Source organism: Onychomys torridus, chromosome 2 (assembly GCF_903995425.1).
Source record: "Onychomys torridus chromosome 2, mOncTor1.1, whole genome shotgun sequence".
Classification (NCBI taxonomy): Eukaryota; Metazoa; Chordata; class Mammalia; order Rodentia; family Cricetidae; genus Onychomys; species Onychomys torridus.
Genome location: NC_050444.1, coordinates 133,275,812 through 133,291,588, shown reverse-complemented (window position 1 = coordinate 133,291,588; position 15,777 = coordinate 133,275,812). Strand labels below are relative to the sequence as shown.

Here is a 15,777-nt window from a genome sequence, read left to right as displayed (position 1 = left end):
AAAGCTAAACACCTGGGGAGCCGAACCAAGTAGGACTCATAGTCGCCACCTTCCCAGGAACTCTTCCATGAGATAAGCAGGATCCAGACTCCATAAAGATACAGCTCTTCACCCTTGCCCAGGTCGGGGAGGAACAGGAGGCTCAGACATCTACAGTGAGTGATGCTCTCTGAGACAGATGATTATGAAGGAAGAGCCCAGCAGTCAAGAACGTGGGCTTTACTGCCAGACAGAGCAGGGATAGAAGGATTAATGTTGGGTTTGAATGTGAACCGTCCCTCATAGGCTCATGTATTTAAACACTTTGTCCCTAGCTGGTGGCAATGTTTGGGAAGGCTGTGGGACCTTTAGGAGATGAAGCCTGGCTAGAGAAAGTGGGCCATTGGGTTTTATGACATTGTCTCGTATCCTGTACCACCAAGACGTCGGGAGGTGAGGAGTCCCAGCTGCACACTGTTGCTTTCATGAAGCCACCTGCCTCATGCCTTCCCCACCAAAATGGACTATGCCCCTTCAAAATGTAAGCCCCAGCAAACCCTTCCTCCATTAAGGTGCCTCTTGTCAAATATCTGGTCACAGTAACAAGGAAAGCGACTAATAAAGTTTTATCAGTTACTAAGAATGTGAATTTTGCAAGTCACTTAACTACTCCAAGTTTTCTAATTCTTTCTCACAGGGAGATTGCAATGATTACATGAGGTAATATATGAAAATACCTGCTACAGAGGCTGGTGTATTTTAGTTTCTTTCAGCAAGTGTTATTATTTTTCAAACACTTCTTTTTAAATTCTTATTTTATTTTTATTTTATTTGTGTTGGGGTGTTTTGCCTGCATTTAGGTCTATGCACCACATGCATGCAGCTCCCATGGAGGCCAGAGGAGAGCATCAGATTCCTCTGGAACTGGAATCACAGATGGTTGGGAATCACTATGTGGGTACTGGGAATGAAACCCAAGTCCTCTGCAAGAGCAACCAGTGTTCTTAACCACTGAGCCATCTCTCAAGCCCCTTATATTTAATTTTTTAATATTCATTACTGAGCAATGAACCACCATGCATCAACCAGCTGTGATCCTCTTGGGTTCTGAAAGTGGCTGGAGAGAGTAAAGGAAAAGAGAGGGAAATGGAAGAAGCAGAAACTCAGGAGACTCTGCTGAGAAGCAAACCTGCGTCTGCCCCCTAGAGAATCTCTGAATGTTATGGAGGAAGAGCCACTGCTAATCATCTCTGTGCTTTTGAAAAGAATGTCTACTTCTGTTTTTTCTCATTGTTCCTTGTTTAAATAAAGTCCATTCTGGAAACTTGCAGCCTGTCTTGATGCTATCAAAGAAAAAGGACTCTGTCCACACAAGGGTCAGAGAAGTGAGGGGAAGCAGTAGAGAAGTGGGTATAGTGTTACCCTGGGTCTGGGGAGAGGAAGGGACCCAGTGGGGAGTTTGAAATCCGCTATTTCACGGATGGAGGGACCTTCCTTCCCACACTCTCCTCATTCCACTCAGGCTCTTTATAAGCACAAATCATCTCTGTGGATTTCACTGTTCTTAAGCTGCATTGCTAGGCACCATCACATTTATTGGCTTTTGCCTTTACTTGATGCTGAAGAAACTACTGCACCCACCTAAGAGGAGGCTCACCTTTTGTGGGAGGCCTAGAGGCGTGCCATAAGTTAATATGAAGCCTTTGAGTTCTTCTTTGAGGTCCTTGCTGCCTATCAAACCCCTTGCAGGGGGATGAAGAAGATAGGAAGGAAAAAGAAAGAAAAGAGGGAGGGAGGGAGGGAGGGAGGGAGGGAGGGAGGGAGGGATCAACTTTGTTGGTCTGGATGTTTAACATCAAGACTGATGACATAGCCTTGCCCCTTCATGAGAATCCAGGGCCCTTGCCAAGGGAACATGTTCCCAGTGTTCTCAAATGCTCTCAAAATTACCTGATCTACCAACCAGAGTCAGACTGCTGCATAAATAATTAATCAAAATGAGATACAAGTAATGAACAGGGCCTACAGCTGCAGCATACAGTTACATGGTATATAAAAGGGGCTTTTATAAATTATTAAGAAAATATGGGGCCAGTGAGACAACTCAGTAGGTAAAGGCACATGCCACCATGCCTCGTGTGTGCTGTGGTGTGTGTGTGTGTGTGTGTGTGTGTGTGTGTAAAATAAGTATAAATTAATAATATAATATAAATAATAATATAATATAAAGTTATATTGATTATAATAATATAATAAAATAATATAAATTAATAATAAAAATAAGTATAAAATAATATAAATTTTAAAAAAAGAAAATGAACACCAGAAAATTGGCAACAGATGTTATTTATTGATTGATGTTTTTAAGGAAGGATCTCATTCTTTTTAAATCTACCAGGTTAAGCTGAATCCTCAGGGGAGTCCTTGCCCTGGACGAGATGGGAATGGGGGTGGGTTGGGGAGAGGGGGGGCAGGAGGAGGGAGGACAGGAGAATCCGTGGCTGATATGTAAAATTAAATTAAACTATAAAATTTTAAAAATACAATAAAAAATTGTTTTTATTTAATTTTTCTATGTGTATTAGTGTCTCACCCACACTACACATCACTTTTGTGTCTAGTGCCCTTAGGGGCCAGAAGAGGCATGGGATCCCCTGAAACTAAAGTTATAGGTAGTTGTGAGCCACCATGTCAGCACTGGGAACCAACCCAGGTCCTTTGCAAGAGCAGTCAGTGCTCTTAACCACTGAGCCATCTTTCCGGCCCCAGGTCTCACTCTTTAGAATACAATAAACCATGGGCTTTCATAAAGGGCTTTTTATAAACTGGTCTTTTGTAAGATGTAAGACTGTATCATGTATCAGGAATACTAAAGATGTCCATACATGACCTTTAACCCTGTCATTCTGTTCTTAGGACACCTTGGGAAGTGGATATCAGAAGCACAGGAAAGACAACAGCAACATTTCCACTATAAGAATCATGACTGGAAAAACTTGGAAGGATTCGGAAACAGCTCTATAATATGGAGCCACAGAAATGCTGTGTGGTATGAGTTGTCAAATGTTACTTTGTTGTTATTCTGTAATGAAAACACAGCATGAAGATAAGTGAACAAAAAGCAAGAAACAGCTAGTGGACAGGTTGGGATCACACCATTAACAGCTACTGATACAGTTTCAAGACTGAAATTATATAGTAAAAATTGTAAACAACTGGAGAGGACCACTAAGCCAGCCCTTCTCCATCAGGATGCCTCTGTTTCCTATGAACATCAATTAACATCATGCAAGATGATAATGATACAGGAGATGGGGGAATAGATACTTTAAAAAGCCTCTCACTTCCTATGCAGTTGTTTTAAACCTAAAACTTCTCTAAATCTAATAATAAATTAATTTAAAGGATTAAATGAAAGCACTAGACATAAAAGGCAAGATGCATAGCAATAGTGGAGAGGGTACCTGACCAGGACTTCCCCTGTAATCAGGTTGGCGAATACCCTAACTGTGATCATAGAGCCTTCATCCAGTAACTGATGGAAGCAGATGCAGAGATCCACAGCCAAGCACCAGGCCAAGCACCAGGCCAAGCTCCAGGAGTGCAGTTGAAGAGAGGGAAGAGGGATTATATAAGCAAGAGGGGGTCAAGATCATGATGGGGAAACACAGAGACAGATGACCTGAACTTGTGGGAGCACACATGTAGCTAGAAGTTTTCCTGTGTCCTGCCTGGTCACACAGCTGCCTGGTCCCAAGTAAGTACACAGAGGCTTATATACAAATTGTATGGCCTATGGCTCAGGCTTCTTGTTAGCTAGCTCTTTCATCTTAAATTAACCCATTTCTGTTCATCTATGTGTTACCATGTGGCCATGGTGTTACTGGTCTGCTGGCATCTTGTTGCTCCTTGGACAGCTGGTGTCTCTCCTCATTCTACCCTTCTTCATCTGCTTCAGTTTGAATGTACCACCTAACCTTATTCTGCCTCACCATTGGCCAAACAGCTTTATTTATCAACCAATGAGAACAGCATATATTCACAGCATACAGAAAGACATCCCACAGTACACATGACACTAGACTGATAGCTGGGGAGCCTGCATGGGGCCAAACTAGGAGCTCTGCATGTGGGCGACAGTTTTGTTGCCTGGTCTGTTTGTGAAATCCCTAGCAGAAGGACCAGGATCTGTCCCTCATGTCATGTGTGCTGTTAGCTGAGGGTTTTGTAGTTGTTACCAGGATGAACAACTGTAAAGACCTCAGCTAACTCTACACATAATATTAGCTTGTTAAGTTTGGATTTGTTTCAGCCATGAATAGATGTTGAATTTTGTCAAATCCTTCTCTCTCTCTCTCTCTCTCTCTCTCTCTCTCCCCATCTCTCTCCCTCTCCCTCTCCTCTTCCCTCCCCCTATCTATCTATCTATCTATCTATCTATCTATCTATCTATCATCTGCTACCTATCTTTCTCTCTCAAACATACACAAAAATTTAAAATATTTATTTAAAAATTATATTCCAGTTAGCAAATAAAACTTTGAACAAATACTTAGGAAATAAATAATATAGAAAATAAGCACATAAAAAAATTCACCACCATAAGCTGTCAGTCAAATACAAATGCACACAATGAGTGCTTAGCCTGTTTAACTGATTAAAACAAGAAAATACCAACTACACTCACCTCTAGACGATGCACAGAGCAATGGGAGTTCATATGTTGCCAAACTGAATGTCTCTTCAAAAAACATATTGTCACAATCTGTGTGAAAACAGCTTCATCTAGCAGAACTTGCACACTGTAAAGTTCATGCATTTTATTATATAGCTCAGTATTTTACTACATTCACAGTTTCATAGCCATTAGCATAGTGTAATTTTAGAGCATTTTCATTGTCTCAAAAGAAACTCCATATGCATAAGTAATTGCTCCTCCTTTCCCGTCATACCCCTAGGACCGACAACTATATGGATCCACCTTCTCTTTCTAAGAATTCACCTATTTTGGATTATTTTATATAAATGAGATGATATGCTACATGAATTTTTGCAACTGACTTCTTTGATTTCAAAAATTCAACATTGTAGCACATATATATAGTACATGTTGTATATTTTATATACATATATAATATATAATGTATTTGTTCCCTTTTAGTTGAAAAATATATTCCATGTGTGCACATACCATATTTTATTTACCCGTTAGATAACAAGCTTTGAGTTGATGATCTTACTTTCTAATTATTATGAATAAAGTTGCTATGACCACAAGTGTACACATTTTTAAAAAATATTTTATGTGTATTGGTGTTTGGCCTGCATGAGTTTCTGTGCTCCACATGTGTGCAGTGCCTGTGGAAGCCAGAAGAAGTCATGTCCCCTGGAACTGGAGTTACAGATGGTTGTGAGTTACCACATGGATGCTGGGAATCAAATCCGGGTCCTCAGAAGAACAGCAGTGCTCTAAACTGCTGAGCCATCTCTCTAACCTCCAGTGTGTACATTTTTGTGTAATCATGTATGCTTTAACTTATCTTAGATAAGTGTCTGGGAGTAAAATGGATGGACCACATGTCCCTCTACGTTGAATTATTAGAGGAACTGCAGACTGTTTTTAAAGCAGTGATATCAGTTTACATTCTTTCGGGAAGTATAAGGAGTCTCAGTGTAGCACAGCCTTCCCAATGCATCTGTCTGTTTAAGCACAGACACACTGGTACACATGAAATTATATCTAGCTGTGGATTTCATTAAAATATTATTATAAGCTGAAGTATACACATAGCATATGCCCTGACAATCACATTCCTGTGAATTTATTCTTAAGAAAAAAACAAACCTTTTCCCAAAATGGGCACATGAAAGCTCAGCAAACAAAGGCACCTGCTGCCGAACATGGCCACCTGAGTTCAATCTTCAGGTCCCATTTGGTAGAAGGGAAAATTGACCCCACAAACTGTCCTTCAATCTCTGCATACATGTCTTAGCACACTTGTCCCTTCCCACAATAAGTAATCAAATGTCATTTTAAAACTATTAAAAAGAGAAAAAAATCTCCACATGAATATTTTAGAAGCTTTATATGGAATAGCCAAGGAATGGAAACTACCCAAACTAAACTGTGGCAAGATATAGAAACATACTACTGTTAAACATAGCACTTTGGAGGGATCACAAGGGTATTAAGAAACACAGAGCCCCCAACATCACATGCTGCATCTGTTTATGTAATATTCACAAAATGAGGATGTTATACTGATGGAGAAGAAACAATGGCGTCAGTATCAGAGGTTAGAGTTGGGGACCATATATAATATCTCCTTGTGATAATGGAATAGTTATAGCCCTGATGGAGTTTCCATATAACTATATGTCAAGATGAGTACATGTAATAAGTGGTAATATCCCAATAAGGTCTTCAGTAAATTAGTGGTGTTGAACCAAATTCAGCTCACTGGATGTAATAGAGTATCATTATCAAAGACATTCTCATTAAGGAAGCTGTGTGCTGAGTGGTCCAGGAGGCTTCTAGTCTCACAACCCCCAAGCCTTCATCCTGACACTTCGCCACAGCCTACCACCTTGAAGAAGGCCCTTTTCACATCTTTGTTACGAAGGCTGTAGATTATTGGGTTGAGGAAGGCAGAGATAACATTATAGAAGAGAGCCAGCTTCTTGTCCTCTTCTGGGGAGGACTCAGAACCAGGTCTCATATACATAATCATACATGGGATCGAGAACATAGTGACCACAGTGATGTGGGAGGCACAGGTGGAAAAGGCCTTGATTCGCCCTTGAGTTGAACGGATCCTCAAGATAGCAGCAAAGATATTGATGTAGACGACAATGATGAGGGAGAGTGGGACCAGAAGAAGGATGAAGCCTAGGATGAAGTCCACCTGGTCATTGAGAGAGGTGTCTGCACAGGCCAACTTCAGAACAGCAGGTACTTCACAAAAGAAGTGGTTGATCTCATTGGGGCCACAATAGGGAAGAATCATAGCAGAAACAGTATATATAAGGCCACAGCTGATACCCCAGAACCCACAAAAGGCTACTAGTGACCCACGCAGTAAAGGGCTCATGATGACTTTATATCTGAGAGGATGGCAAATGGCCACATACCTATCATAAGCCATGATTGCAAAAAGCCATGATTCAGTGATTCCCAGCATCAGGAAGATGTACATCTGAGTCACACATCCAATATATGAGATGGTCTTCTTCTCACAGACCAGATGTACCAGCATCTGGGGCACTGTAGTGGTGACATAGCCCATATCCAGAATGGATAAGACACTGAGGAAAAAGTACATGGGTGTGTGGAGGCGGGAATCCACGTGTATCAAGGTGATAATTAGCCCATTGCCTAAGAGGGTGATGATGTAGAGGAGAAGAAAGACACCGAACAGAATGCCATTTATCTTCCTGTCACTAGAGAATCCTAGAAGAACAAACTCAGTAAGAGAGCTGTGGTTTCTCCAGAGGAAGTCCTGCATCCTTCTCCTGCTGCAAAGATAGAGCAAAGCTATCACTCATGAGAGAGAAGCCCTCAGATGCTAACCCTGCTGCCATTCATATAACAGGTGCATCAAACATGAAGATCAGAGCCAAGTACATATAAATGTCCCACAGAGTTGGGACCAGAGTTTTAAAGAGAATTTCCATTTAATATGAATCAGCATGCTCCTTTTTATCATGCAATTGCAGCTTATTCTGAGATTATGATCCCCACATTTCAAATGTAGAATTTGCAAAGAGAATGGGGGATACCCAAAAAGTAATGTCTTCTAATTCGTGGTCCATACAGCTTAAGATGTTATTGGAAGAATTGGGTGTTTAAGAATGCAAATTTGTGTGCAACTAATATCAAATGTCAAAGTCTACCTTCATTTTTGGGACCATCCTCAAACTGACTTTAGTTGAACAGCTCCAAAAGCTTGATGGGTACCCTCAAACTTGAGAGATGTGGCTATTGGCCTGACTACCTCAAACAGAGGGAGAATAACTATCATTGGAAATAAGTAGTATCACATCAGTAAGTCAAAGTCACACATTTTCATGGACTGTGGGTAAATGACAAGGGACAAAGGACAAGTCAATAAAAAATGATGGCCTATGGTTTTCCCAATGGAAGAGACACCCTGACCTACAGAACATAGAGATGCTGTCTGGACACCAGGAAAGACAAATATAAAGGAAAATGACTGAAAATAAAAACAAACAAGTGTTGTCTTAAAATTGGCCTAAGAAGAGAGGGTATGTTTCTTCAAATGATCTATTATGAGACAGGCCAAGGTCCTTTCACAGAAAATAGACAGTGACTGAGTAACACATTTAATGTGGTGAAGAGGGAGAAGAGAGGAAGAAGGGAAGGGAGGGAAGAGAGGAAAGATGAAGAAGAATGTGCACTGAGGAAGGATGCAAACGACTAGCCCAGAACTCAGTGAACAACTTTAGAAATCAAATGAAAGCTGGTTATTGATGACCAAAGACCCATAGCAAAAGATGCCCCAAAGACCCATAGCAAAAGACGCCCCAAAGACCCATAGCAAAAGACGCCCTAAAGACCCATAGCAAAAGACGCCCCAAAGACCCATAGCAAAAGATGCCCCAAAGAACTTCTTTGGTCTGAGGGGAAACGATCCTCTGTGGGGCACAGAACTGAAAGGGGAAATGAAAAGCACAGAGTCAATGTGTGAGCCAAGATGAAAGAATATTGACTGTTTAAAGCAACAAAAAAAAATTAGAGTAGTATGAGAGAAAGAGAAAGACAGAGAGACAGAGAGAGGGGGCAGAGAGAGACAGAGAAAGACAGAGAGACAGAGAGAGGGGGCAGAGAGAGACAGAGAAAGACAGAGAGACAGAGAGGGGCAGAGAGAGACAGAGAAAGACAGAGAGACAGAGAGAGGGGGTAGAGAGAGACAGAGAAAGAGAGAGACAGAGAGGGGCAGAGAGAGACAGAGAAAGACAGAGAGACAGAGAGGGGGCAGAGAGAGACAGAGAAAGACAGAGAGACAGAGAGGGGCAGAGAAAGACAGAGAGACAGAGAGAGGGGGTAGAGAGAGACAGAGAGAGGGGGCACAGAGAGAGACAGAGAAAGACAGAGAGACAGAGAGACAGAGGCAGAGGCAGAGGCAGAGGCAGAGATAGAGGAGTCAAGAATGTATCTGCACAGCACACAAGACTTTCTAATGAGTATAGAAGACTATATTCTTAGTTTATATATTAACTACAATATATGTTTTATATATTATTTGCATCTGTGTGTCTATGTATCTGTGTATCTATAGAACATGCAGCAAAATATCCCCAAAGAACAGGAGGGAAATGGTTACAATTTCTCCAGTGTTTGGGAAGTGGTGACACTAATTCAAGCAAGCCTGGAAAAGGCAAAGCCTCTAAAGTACTTTTTCTGTAAAGGAATGGGCAACATTCTAGTTTTTCAAGCCACAGACAGTCACTGTTGCATGATCACACAATAATGTGTTGGTCAGTGATGGATCGAGTATGTAGTGGGGACCTCCTAAGATTATGAGAGAACTATAGAATTCCTGTTGCTCAGTGGCTTTATTGCCAGCGGCTATACAGCAATGCCTTGTTCGTGTATGTAGATGTAACCATCTTGTTAAATAAGAAACATAGAGCCAAATACAGAGTTAACAGCCAAGAGGTCAGAGCAATAGCTGAGAGCTGAAAACCTTACCCTTCACTGCTGCTCTGTCTTTCCTCTCTGCAAGAGACCTACTTCCTGTGTCCTGTCTTTTATATAGACTTTCTGTTCTGCCTTCTTATTGGTTGTAAACCTAACCATGTGACCTCCTCATCACTGCCTGTCTGTACAGACCTCCAGGTCTTCTATGGTTGGTATTGAGATTAAGGGCGTGTGTCGCCATGCTGGCTGTATCCTTGAACACACAGAGATCCTGCCTTGCTCTGCCTCCCAAGTGCTGGGATTAAAGGCGTGCACCACCACCGCCCAGCTTCTGCTATGGCTTGCTCTGACCCCAAGGCAACTTTATTAATATACAAATAAAATCACATTTCAGTACAAATAAAATATCACTATATATGTACCCATGATGATGCTCTTTAGGCAAACCCACTACACTGCAGGGTGAATGAAAGCACAGTACATGCAACTGTGACAACAGTGTAATACTTGAAAGTGATGTTAAACAACTGACTCCATTATTATTTATGTACTTTCTATTCTACACCTTTAAATCATTATTATGAAGTTCATTGCTACTTATAAAATGTTTAGTCCAAAGAACCTGTTGTCTTACAGAGCACAGCATTACAGAGCAGACACTGTCACAGAGAATCATAGAGAATGATACATCATAGAATACATTGTCACAGAGTGTTATAGAGTACACTGTGGGACAGAGCATGTTGTGTCATAGAATATCAGAGAGCACTCTGTCTTAAAGAGCTCACTATGTTGTACAGCAGATGGTGTCATACAGCGAACTGTCCTAACACATCAGCAAGAATGCTGCTTCATAGGGCAGGCTATACCTCAGGGCATGCTGTGTCATAGAGCACACACTGTGTAATAGGGCATTCTGTGTTACGTTTGTAGCAGCCTCACATATCTCACAGTTCTTCAATCAAGTCATGATTCAAGTGTTTGATCTGCTGCTTCAAGGGTTTGAGCCGTATACCTTCCAGGTTTGTACAAATATACCCTATAAACTTCACAAATGACAAAATTTCTCAAACATTACCCATGTCATGTAACAGGTTTTTTTAAAAAAAAAACTGGGCTGGTTTTCTTTTTTAAGATTTATTTCTACTTTATGTATGGGTATTTTGCCTGCATGTATGTATGTGCACCATGCATGTGCCTGGTGCCCGTGAAGGTCAGAAGAGAACAGCAGACCCTGTGGAACCAGAGTTCCAGGTGGTTGTGACCCACCATATGGGTGCTGGGATCTGAACCCAGATCCATCTCTCCAACCCACCTCATATACTGTATTTTTTAAATTCTTTAAAAAATATGAAGTGTACCAACCTCTCCTCAAGAATAAGAACAAGAAAAAAAATACCTGAAACAACAGAATTCAAAATACTATAAATTACATAAATTATTAAAAGTTTATGCCGGGCAGTGGTGGCACACACCTTTAATCCCAGCACTTGGGAGGCAGAGGCAGGTGGATCTCTGTGAGTTTGAGGCCAGCCTGGTCTACAAATCGAGTTCCAGGAAAAGCGCAAAAGCTACACAGAGAAACCCTGTCTTGAAAAACCAAAAAAAAAAAAAAAAAAAAAGTTTAATGAATATTCAAACATCTTGATTAATTCCAAAGAAAGATATAATAATAATAATAATAATAATAATAATAATAATAATAAGGATAAAGAACCTAAGTTAGAATAATGAGAGGTGTCCCAATGAAAACTTTTAAACACTGAAAAAAAACCTTGAAGAAGAAGCCAGATGATAGAAAGACCTCTCCTGGTGATGGACTGGGAGAATTAATGACTGTGTCTGCCAAAAGCAATGTGAAGCATCAACGTCATCCCATTCAGAATCCTCCATCCCATTCAGAATTCTCATGCTGCTCTTTACAGAAAGAGAAAAACACAACCTTAAAATTCACGTGTGAGCACAAAATATCCTGGATAGATAAAGAAATTATTTAAAAAAAACAAACAAACAAACAAACCCAGCATCCAGTGTCACCACATCTGATGTCAAGTTTTACTGCAGAACCCTAGCGACAACAGCAGCTGGTTATTTTTCTATTGCTGTAACCAAACATTGTAACCAAAGAAACTTATAAAAGAAAGCACTTAGTTTGGCTTATGGTTTCAGGGGGCTAGCATCCATGATAGCAGAATGGAGGAAGAGCTGAGATCTCACATTTTGGTCCACAAGTAGGAGATAGAGAAACAGCTAACTAGAAATCTCATGAGTTTTTTTTTTTTTTTTCACCCAGAACTCTCTCTGTAGACCTGGCTGGCCTGGAACTCAAGGATCTGCCTGCCTCTCTCTGCCTCCTGAGTTCTGGCATTAAAGGTATATGCCACCACCACCTGGCATTTTTTTCTCTTTTTCTTTTTTAAACCTCAAGGTCCACCCGCAGTGGTACACCAGGTCCAATCAGGCCACACAAACTGGGAAAAATCAGTTCCACTGACTGGGAACCAAGTTTTCAAACACATGAGCCTATGGGGGCATTCCCATTCAAACCACCACAGTATTGACACAAAGACAGACCATAGAACAGTGGAATGCAACAGAGGACCGGATAAACACACACAACCACAGCCACCTGGTTATTAACAAAGTTGACAAAGACACAGCAGCTTCTTCATCAAATGGTGCTTCATCAAATCTGCACACAGAATAATGAAACTAGATCACTGTCTCTCACCTTTCATAAAAAACCAACTCCATATGGATCAAAGAACCTAAGATTAAATGTGAAACTCTGAAACTGCTACCAGAAAAAGGGAGGGAAAGCATACAGACACACACGGAATTTCTCACCAGGGCTCCAGTCACTCGGGGATGCCAACAAGTGCTAAATGGAACCTTATGAAATTAAACAGATTCTGCACCTTCAAGGAAACAGTCAATCAAGTTAGGTGTGTGCAATCTCAGGCAGCAGAGACAGGAGGATCATTGCAAGTTTGAGGTAAGCCTGGATCACATAGCAAGATGCTGTCAAAAAGGGGAAACAATTAACGGAGGAAGAGATAGGAGAGAAGCTTTGCTAGCTATACAGCCGACAGAGCATTCATATCTAGGCTAAAAAAAGGACTAAAGATGTGAAGAACAAAATGTCAAATGACCTAATAAATGTGATAGTGAAATAACCAGACAGTTCTCAAAAGATGAAGTGCAAATGGTCAATAATCATTGGAACGATTTTCAACATCACTAGCTATCAGGGGTGTACAAATTAAGACTACACTGAGGTTCCATCTCACCCTGGTCAGAAAGGCAGTCAGTGAGAAAACAAACTCCAGTGAGGCTATGAACAAACGTAAACTAACGCAGCCTCCGTGGACACCAACATGGAGATGCAACATGAATTGCTAAATGGTCTTATTAATAAATAAAAAAAAAAAACAGAGCCAGATATTGGTGTGAAAACAGAGATCAAAGGAATAGAACAAACCACAGACAACCTCACCTTACCAACTCCTCAGCCTCCTGAGTGAGCTACTTTCTGTATACTCACGCCTATATACCTTTCTGTGCCCTGCCATCTTACTTCCTCTCTCTGCCCAGCTGTATCACTTCCTGTCTGTCTGTACAAACCTCCAGACCTCTATGGTTAACTAGAGCTGGGATTAAAGGCATGTGCCACCATGTCTGGCTCTGTTCCCAGTGTGACCTTAAACTCACAGAGATCCAGGTAAATCTCTGCCTCTCGAATGCTAGGATTAAAGGTGTGTGCTGCCACTGCCTAACCTCTAAATTTAATATAGTGGCTGGCCTTGTCCTCTGATACCCAGGTAAGCTTTATTGGGGTGCACAAATAAAATATCACCACATGGAGATTCCTTACTACAAAGAGGTTTACCCTGTGCTGCAGCTGTACCTCTGCCGGATCTCACCCAAAGGACTCCAAGGCAACACATCACAGAGACACTGTCACGTTACCATTTACTGCAGTGCTATTCACAATAGATAAGCTATGTGCAGGTTTCCAGCAGCAGAAAAATGGACAAAGAAGATGTGGTGAATAGATACAATAGAAAATTTTCAGCCATAAAAAGATTGAAGTTATGTAATTTAGAGAAAATAAATACAACTAGGGATAATCTATGAAGTGAATTAAGTCAGTCTTAGGAAGATAGACATCACACACTTTCTCTCATTTTTGGTTCCCATATTTTATACAAATACATAAAATCATGTATTTATAAATTATATGAGTAGAAGCATGATTGTCTAGGAAAACAAATGAGGCTAATAGAAGGAAGGAAAGAAAAAAGAAAGTAGGGTACAGAGAAAATACACTGTAAGTACATTATACACGTGTATGGAAATATTATGTAAGCCAGTACCGTGTACAATCTATACACACCCATGAAAATTAATTTTAAAAGAGAAAAGAAATGAAGAATGCTTAAGAAAAATACCAATCAGGTAGTAAAATAATTAAACTCAAACCTAATTGCAACAGAAACTACATTAAATGCAAATGTAGCATACAAACCAACTGTATGATCAAGTTGGATTTTCAAAAACTAAAAAGAGTAAAAGAATTCTGCAACTGAAATTTAAACACTCATGAGAAAACGAAAATAGCTATGATCAGGATGGTACCAATCAGTTTGGGATGTCCTCCCTCCTTACCTTATCCTGTTCACAGTGTGCTCTGGAGGTGACTGAAGCCATAGGCAGGCTACAGGGATGAGGAGCTGACAAACTAGGGGGCAAAAATGTGTACTGTCTCCCCTTCCTGTTGCTGACAGCTAATTCAACTTGCAAGGTTACAGAGGCTTCCTGTGATAGGTAAGAGTCTGGTCTTTGATGCCACCTACAGGGATGTCCAGAGGGCCTGCTGTGCAGAGGGTCATCACTTGTAATGTTATAAAGCAAGAGCTAAATGAGACAAGGGTCAGGGAAGGGAGGGTAGGCAAGGGCAGAGCATTGAGGGACCATCATGCCCTGCAAAACAGGCTAAAGGTGGTGGACCTACACTGATAGAGGGAAGAATAGATTAGGTATCAATTCTCTATCTGGGGTCAATCACTCTGGCATTAGTGGGGAGAATATGTTGTGGGGGAGGGGAAGATGCAGTTATTCAGGAAAGAAGGATAAGAATAGGTACTAAGGCTGGGACTGTAGACATGAAAATCAGGCATTCGAGAAGAGAGTTTTAGATCTGTGGTTAAATAGTGATGAGAAAGAGAAAGTGGCATCAAAGATGGATCCCAAGGATGAGAATTCTTAAGTACAAGGTGTACTTAAGTGTGGATGTGGATGATGGCACCATTCACTGAGATAACACAGGAGTGGAAATCTGAATGAGCTGCACAGTGGGTCTAGTTTGTGACTTAGGAAGCTTATGGAACTTCTAGCCTCCAGTGGACATCGTATCTAGAATGGAAGACACAGCTCACTAGGAAAACAAATACAACATGTGACAGAAACATATACAAATGGTCTCTGACAAGAACAGCCATCTGAAACCAGCCAGTCTGGGGCTTAAATACATCTCTATATTTAGGTCTCTCAACAAGACCCTTTACCTGAACATCAGGTGACAAGAGCCTACTTGAAATTCTTCCTTGGACACTCAGTAATCAGCCACCTCAAACTTACCATGCCCCCAAATGCACTCTTGGTTTTTAGCATGTGGTCTACTCGGGGTCGCAGCTACACTGATGTCCCTATGGTTCATGCCATAAAACTGCTACTGCAATCCACTCTATTCCATGCAGTGCTGACTAGGTGGTCCCCGTGGATCTTCAGCTCAACATCTACTCCCTGTACTTCTCCCATCAGCATCTTCTGGTAGAGCTAGCTGCATGCACTTCCTTCCTGCCTCCACCAGTTGTCATTTCAGTAGAGGACCCTTTCTCTCAACAGCTTTCCTGAGTGCAGTCATCCTTCACGGTCTCTTTTCCCTGGTTATATTTCTTACGCAAATGCATCTATCCAATATTGTCTGCTGCCCTAACTAGACAGAGGCTTTGTTTTATGTACTACTCTATCTCCAGCGTTGATCACTGTGCCCAATACAGCTCATTTAAACTGTGAAAGCAGGCAATCTTGACTCTGCCCTAGGAGCTGTTTTGAAAGCATTAAGGATGGCTGAC

At 41.1% G+C, this 15,777-nt stretch overlaps 1 protein-coding gene across 1 annotated transcript; it reads right to left on the bottom strand.

Annotated features, from left to right (window-relative positions):
• Nucleotides 1–6,536: 6,536 nt before the first annotated feature.
• LOC118578736 (olfactory receptor 2A12-like) lies at nucleotides 6,537–7,484 on the bottom strand. Its single transcript, XM_036179907.1, has one exon. The coding sequence runs from the start codon at nucleotides 7,482–7,484 to the stop codon at nucleotides 6,537–6,539; it is 948 nt and encodes a 315-aa protein (XP_036035800.1).
• Nucleotides 7,485–15,777: the final 8,293 nt, after the last annotated feature.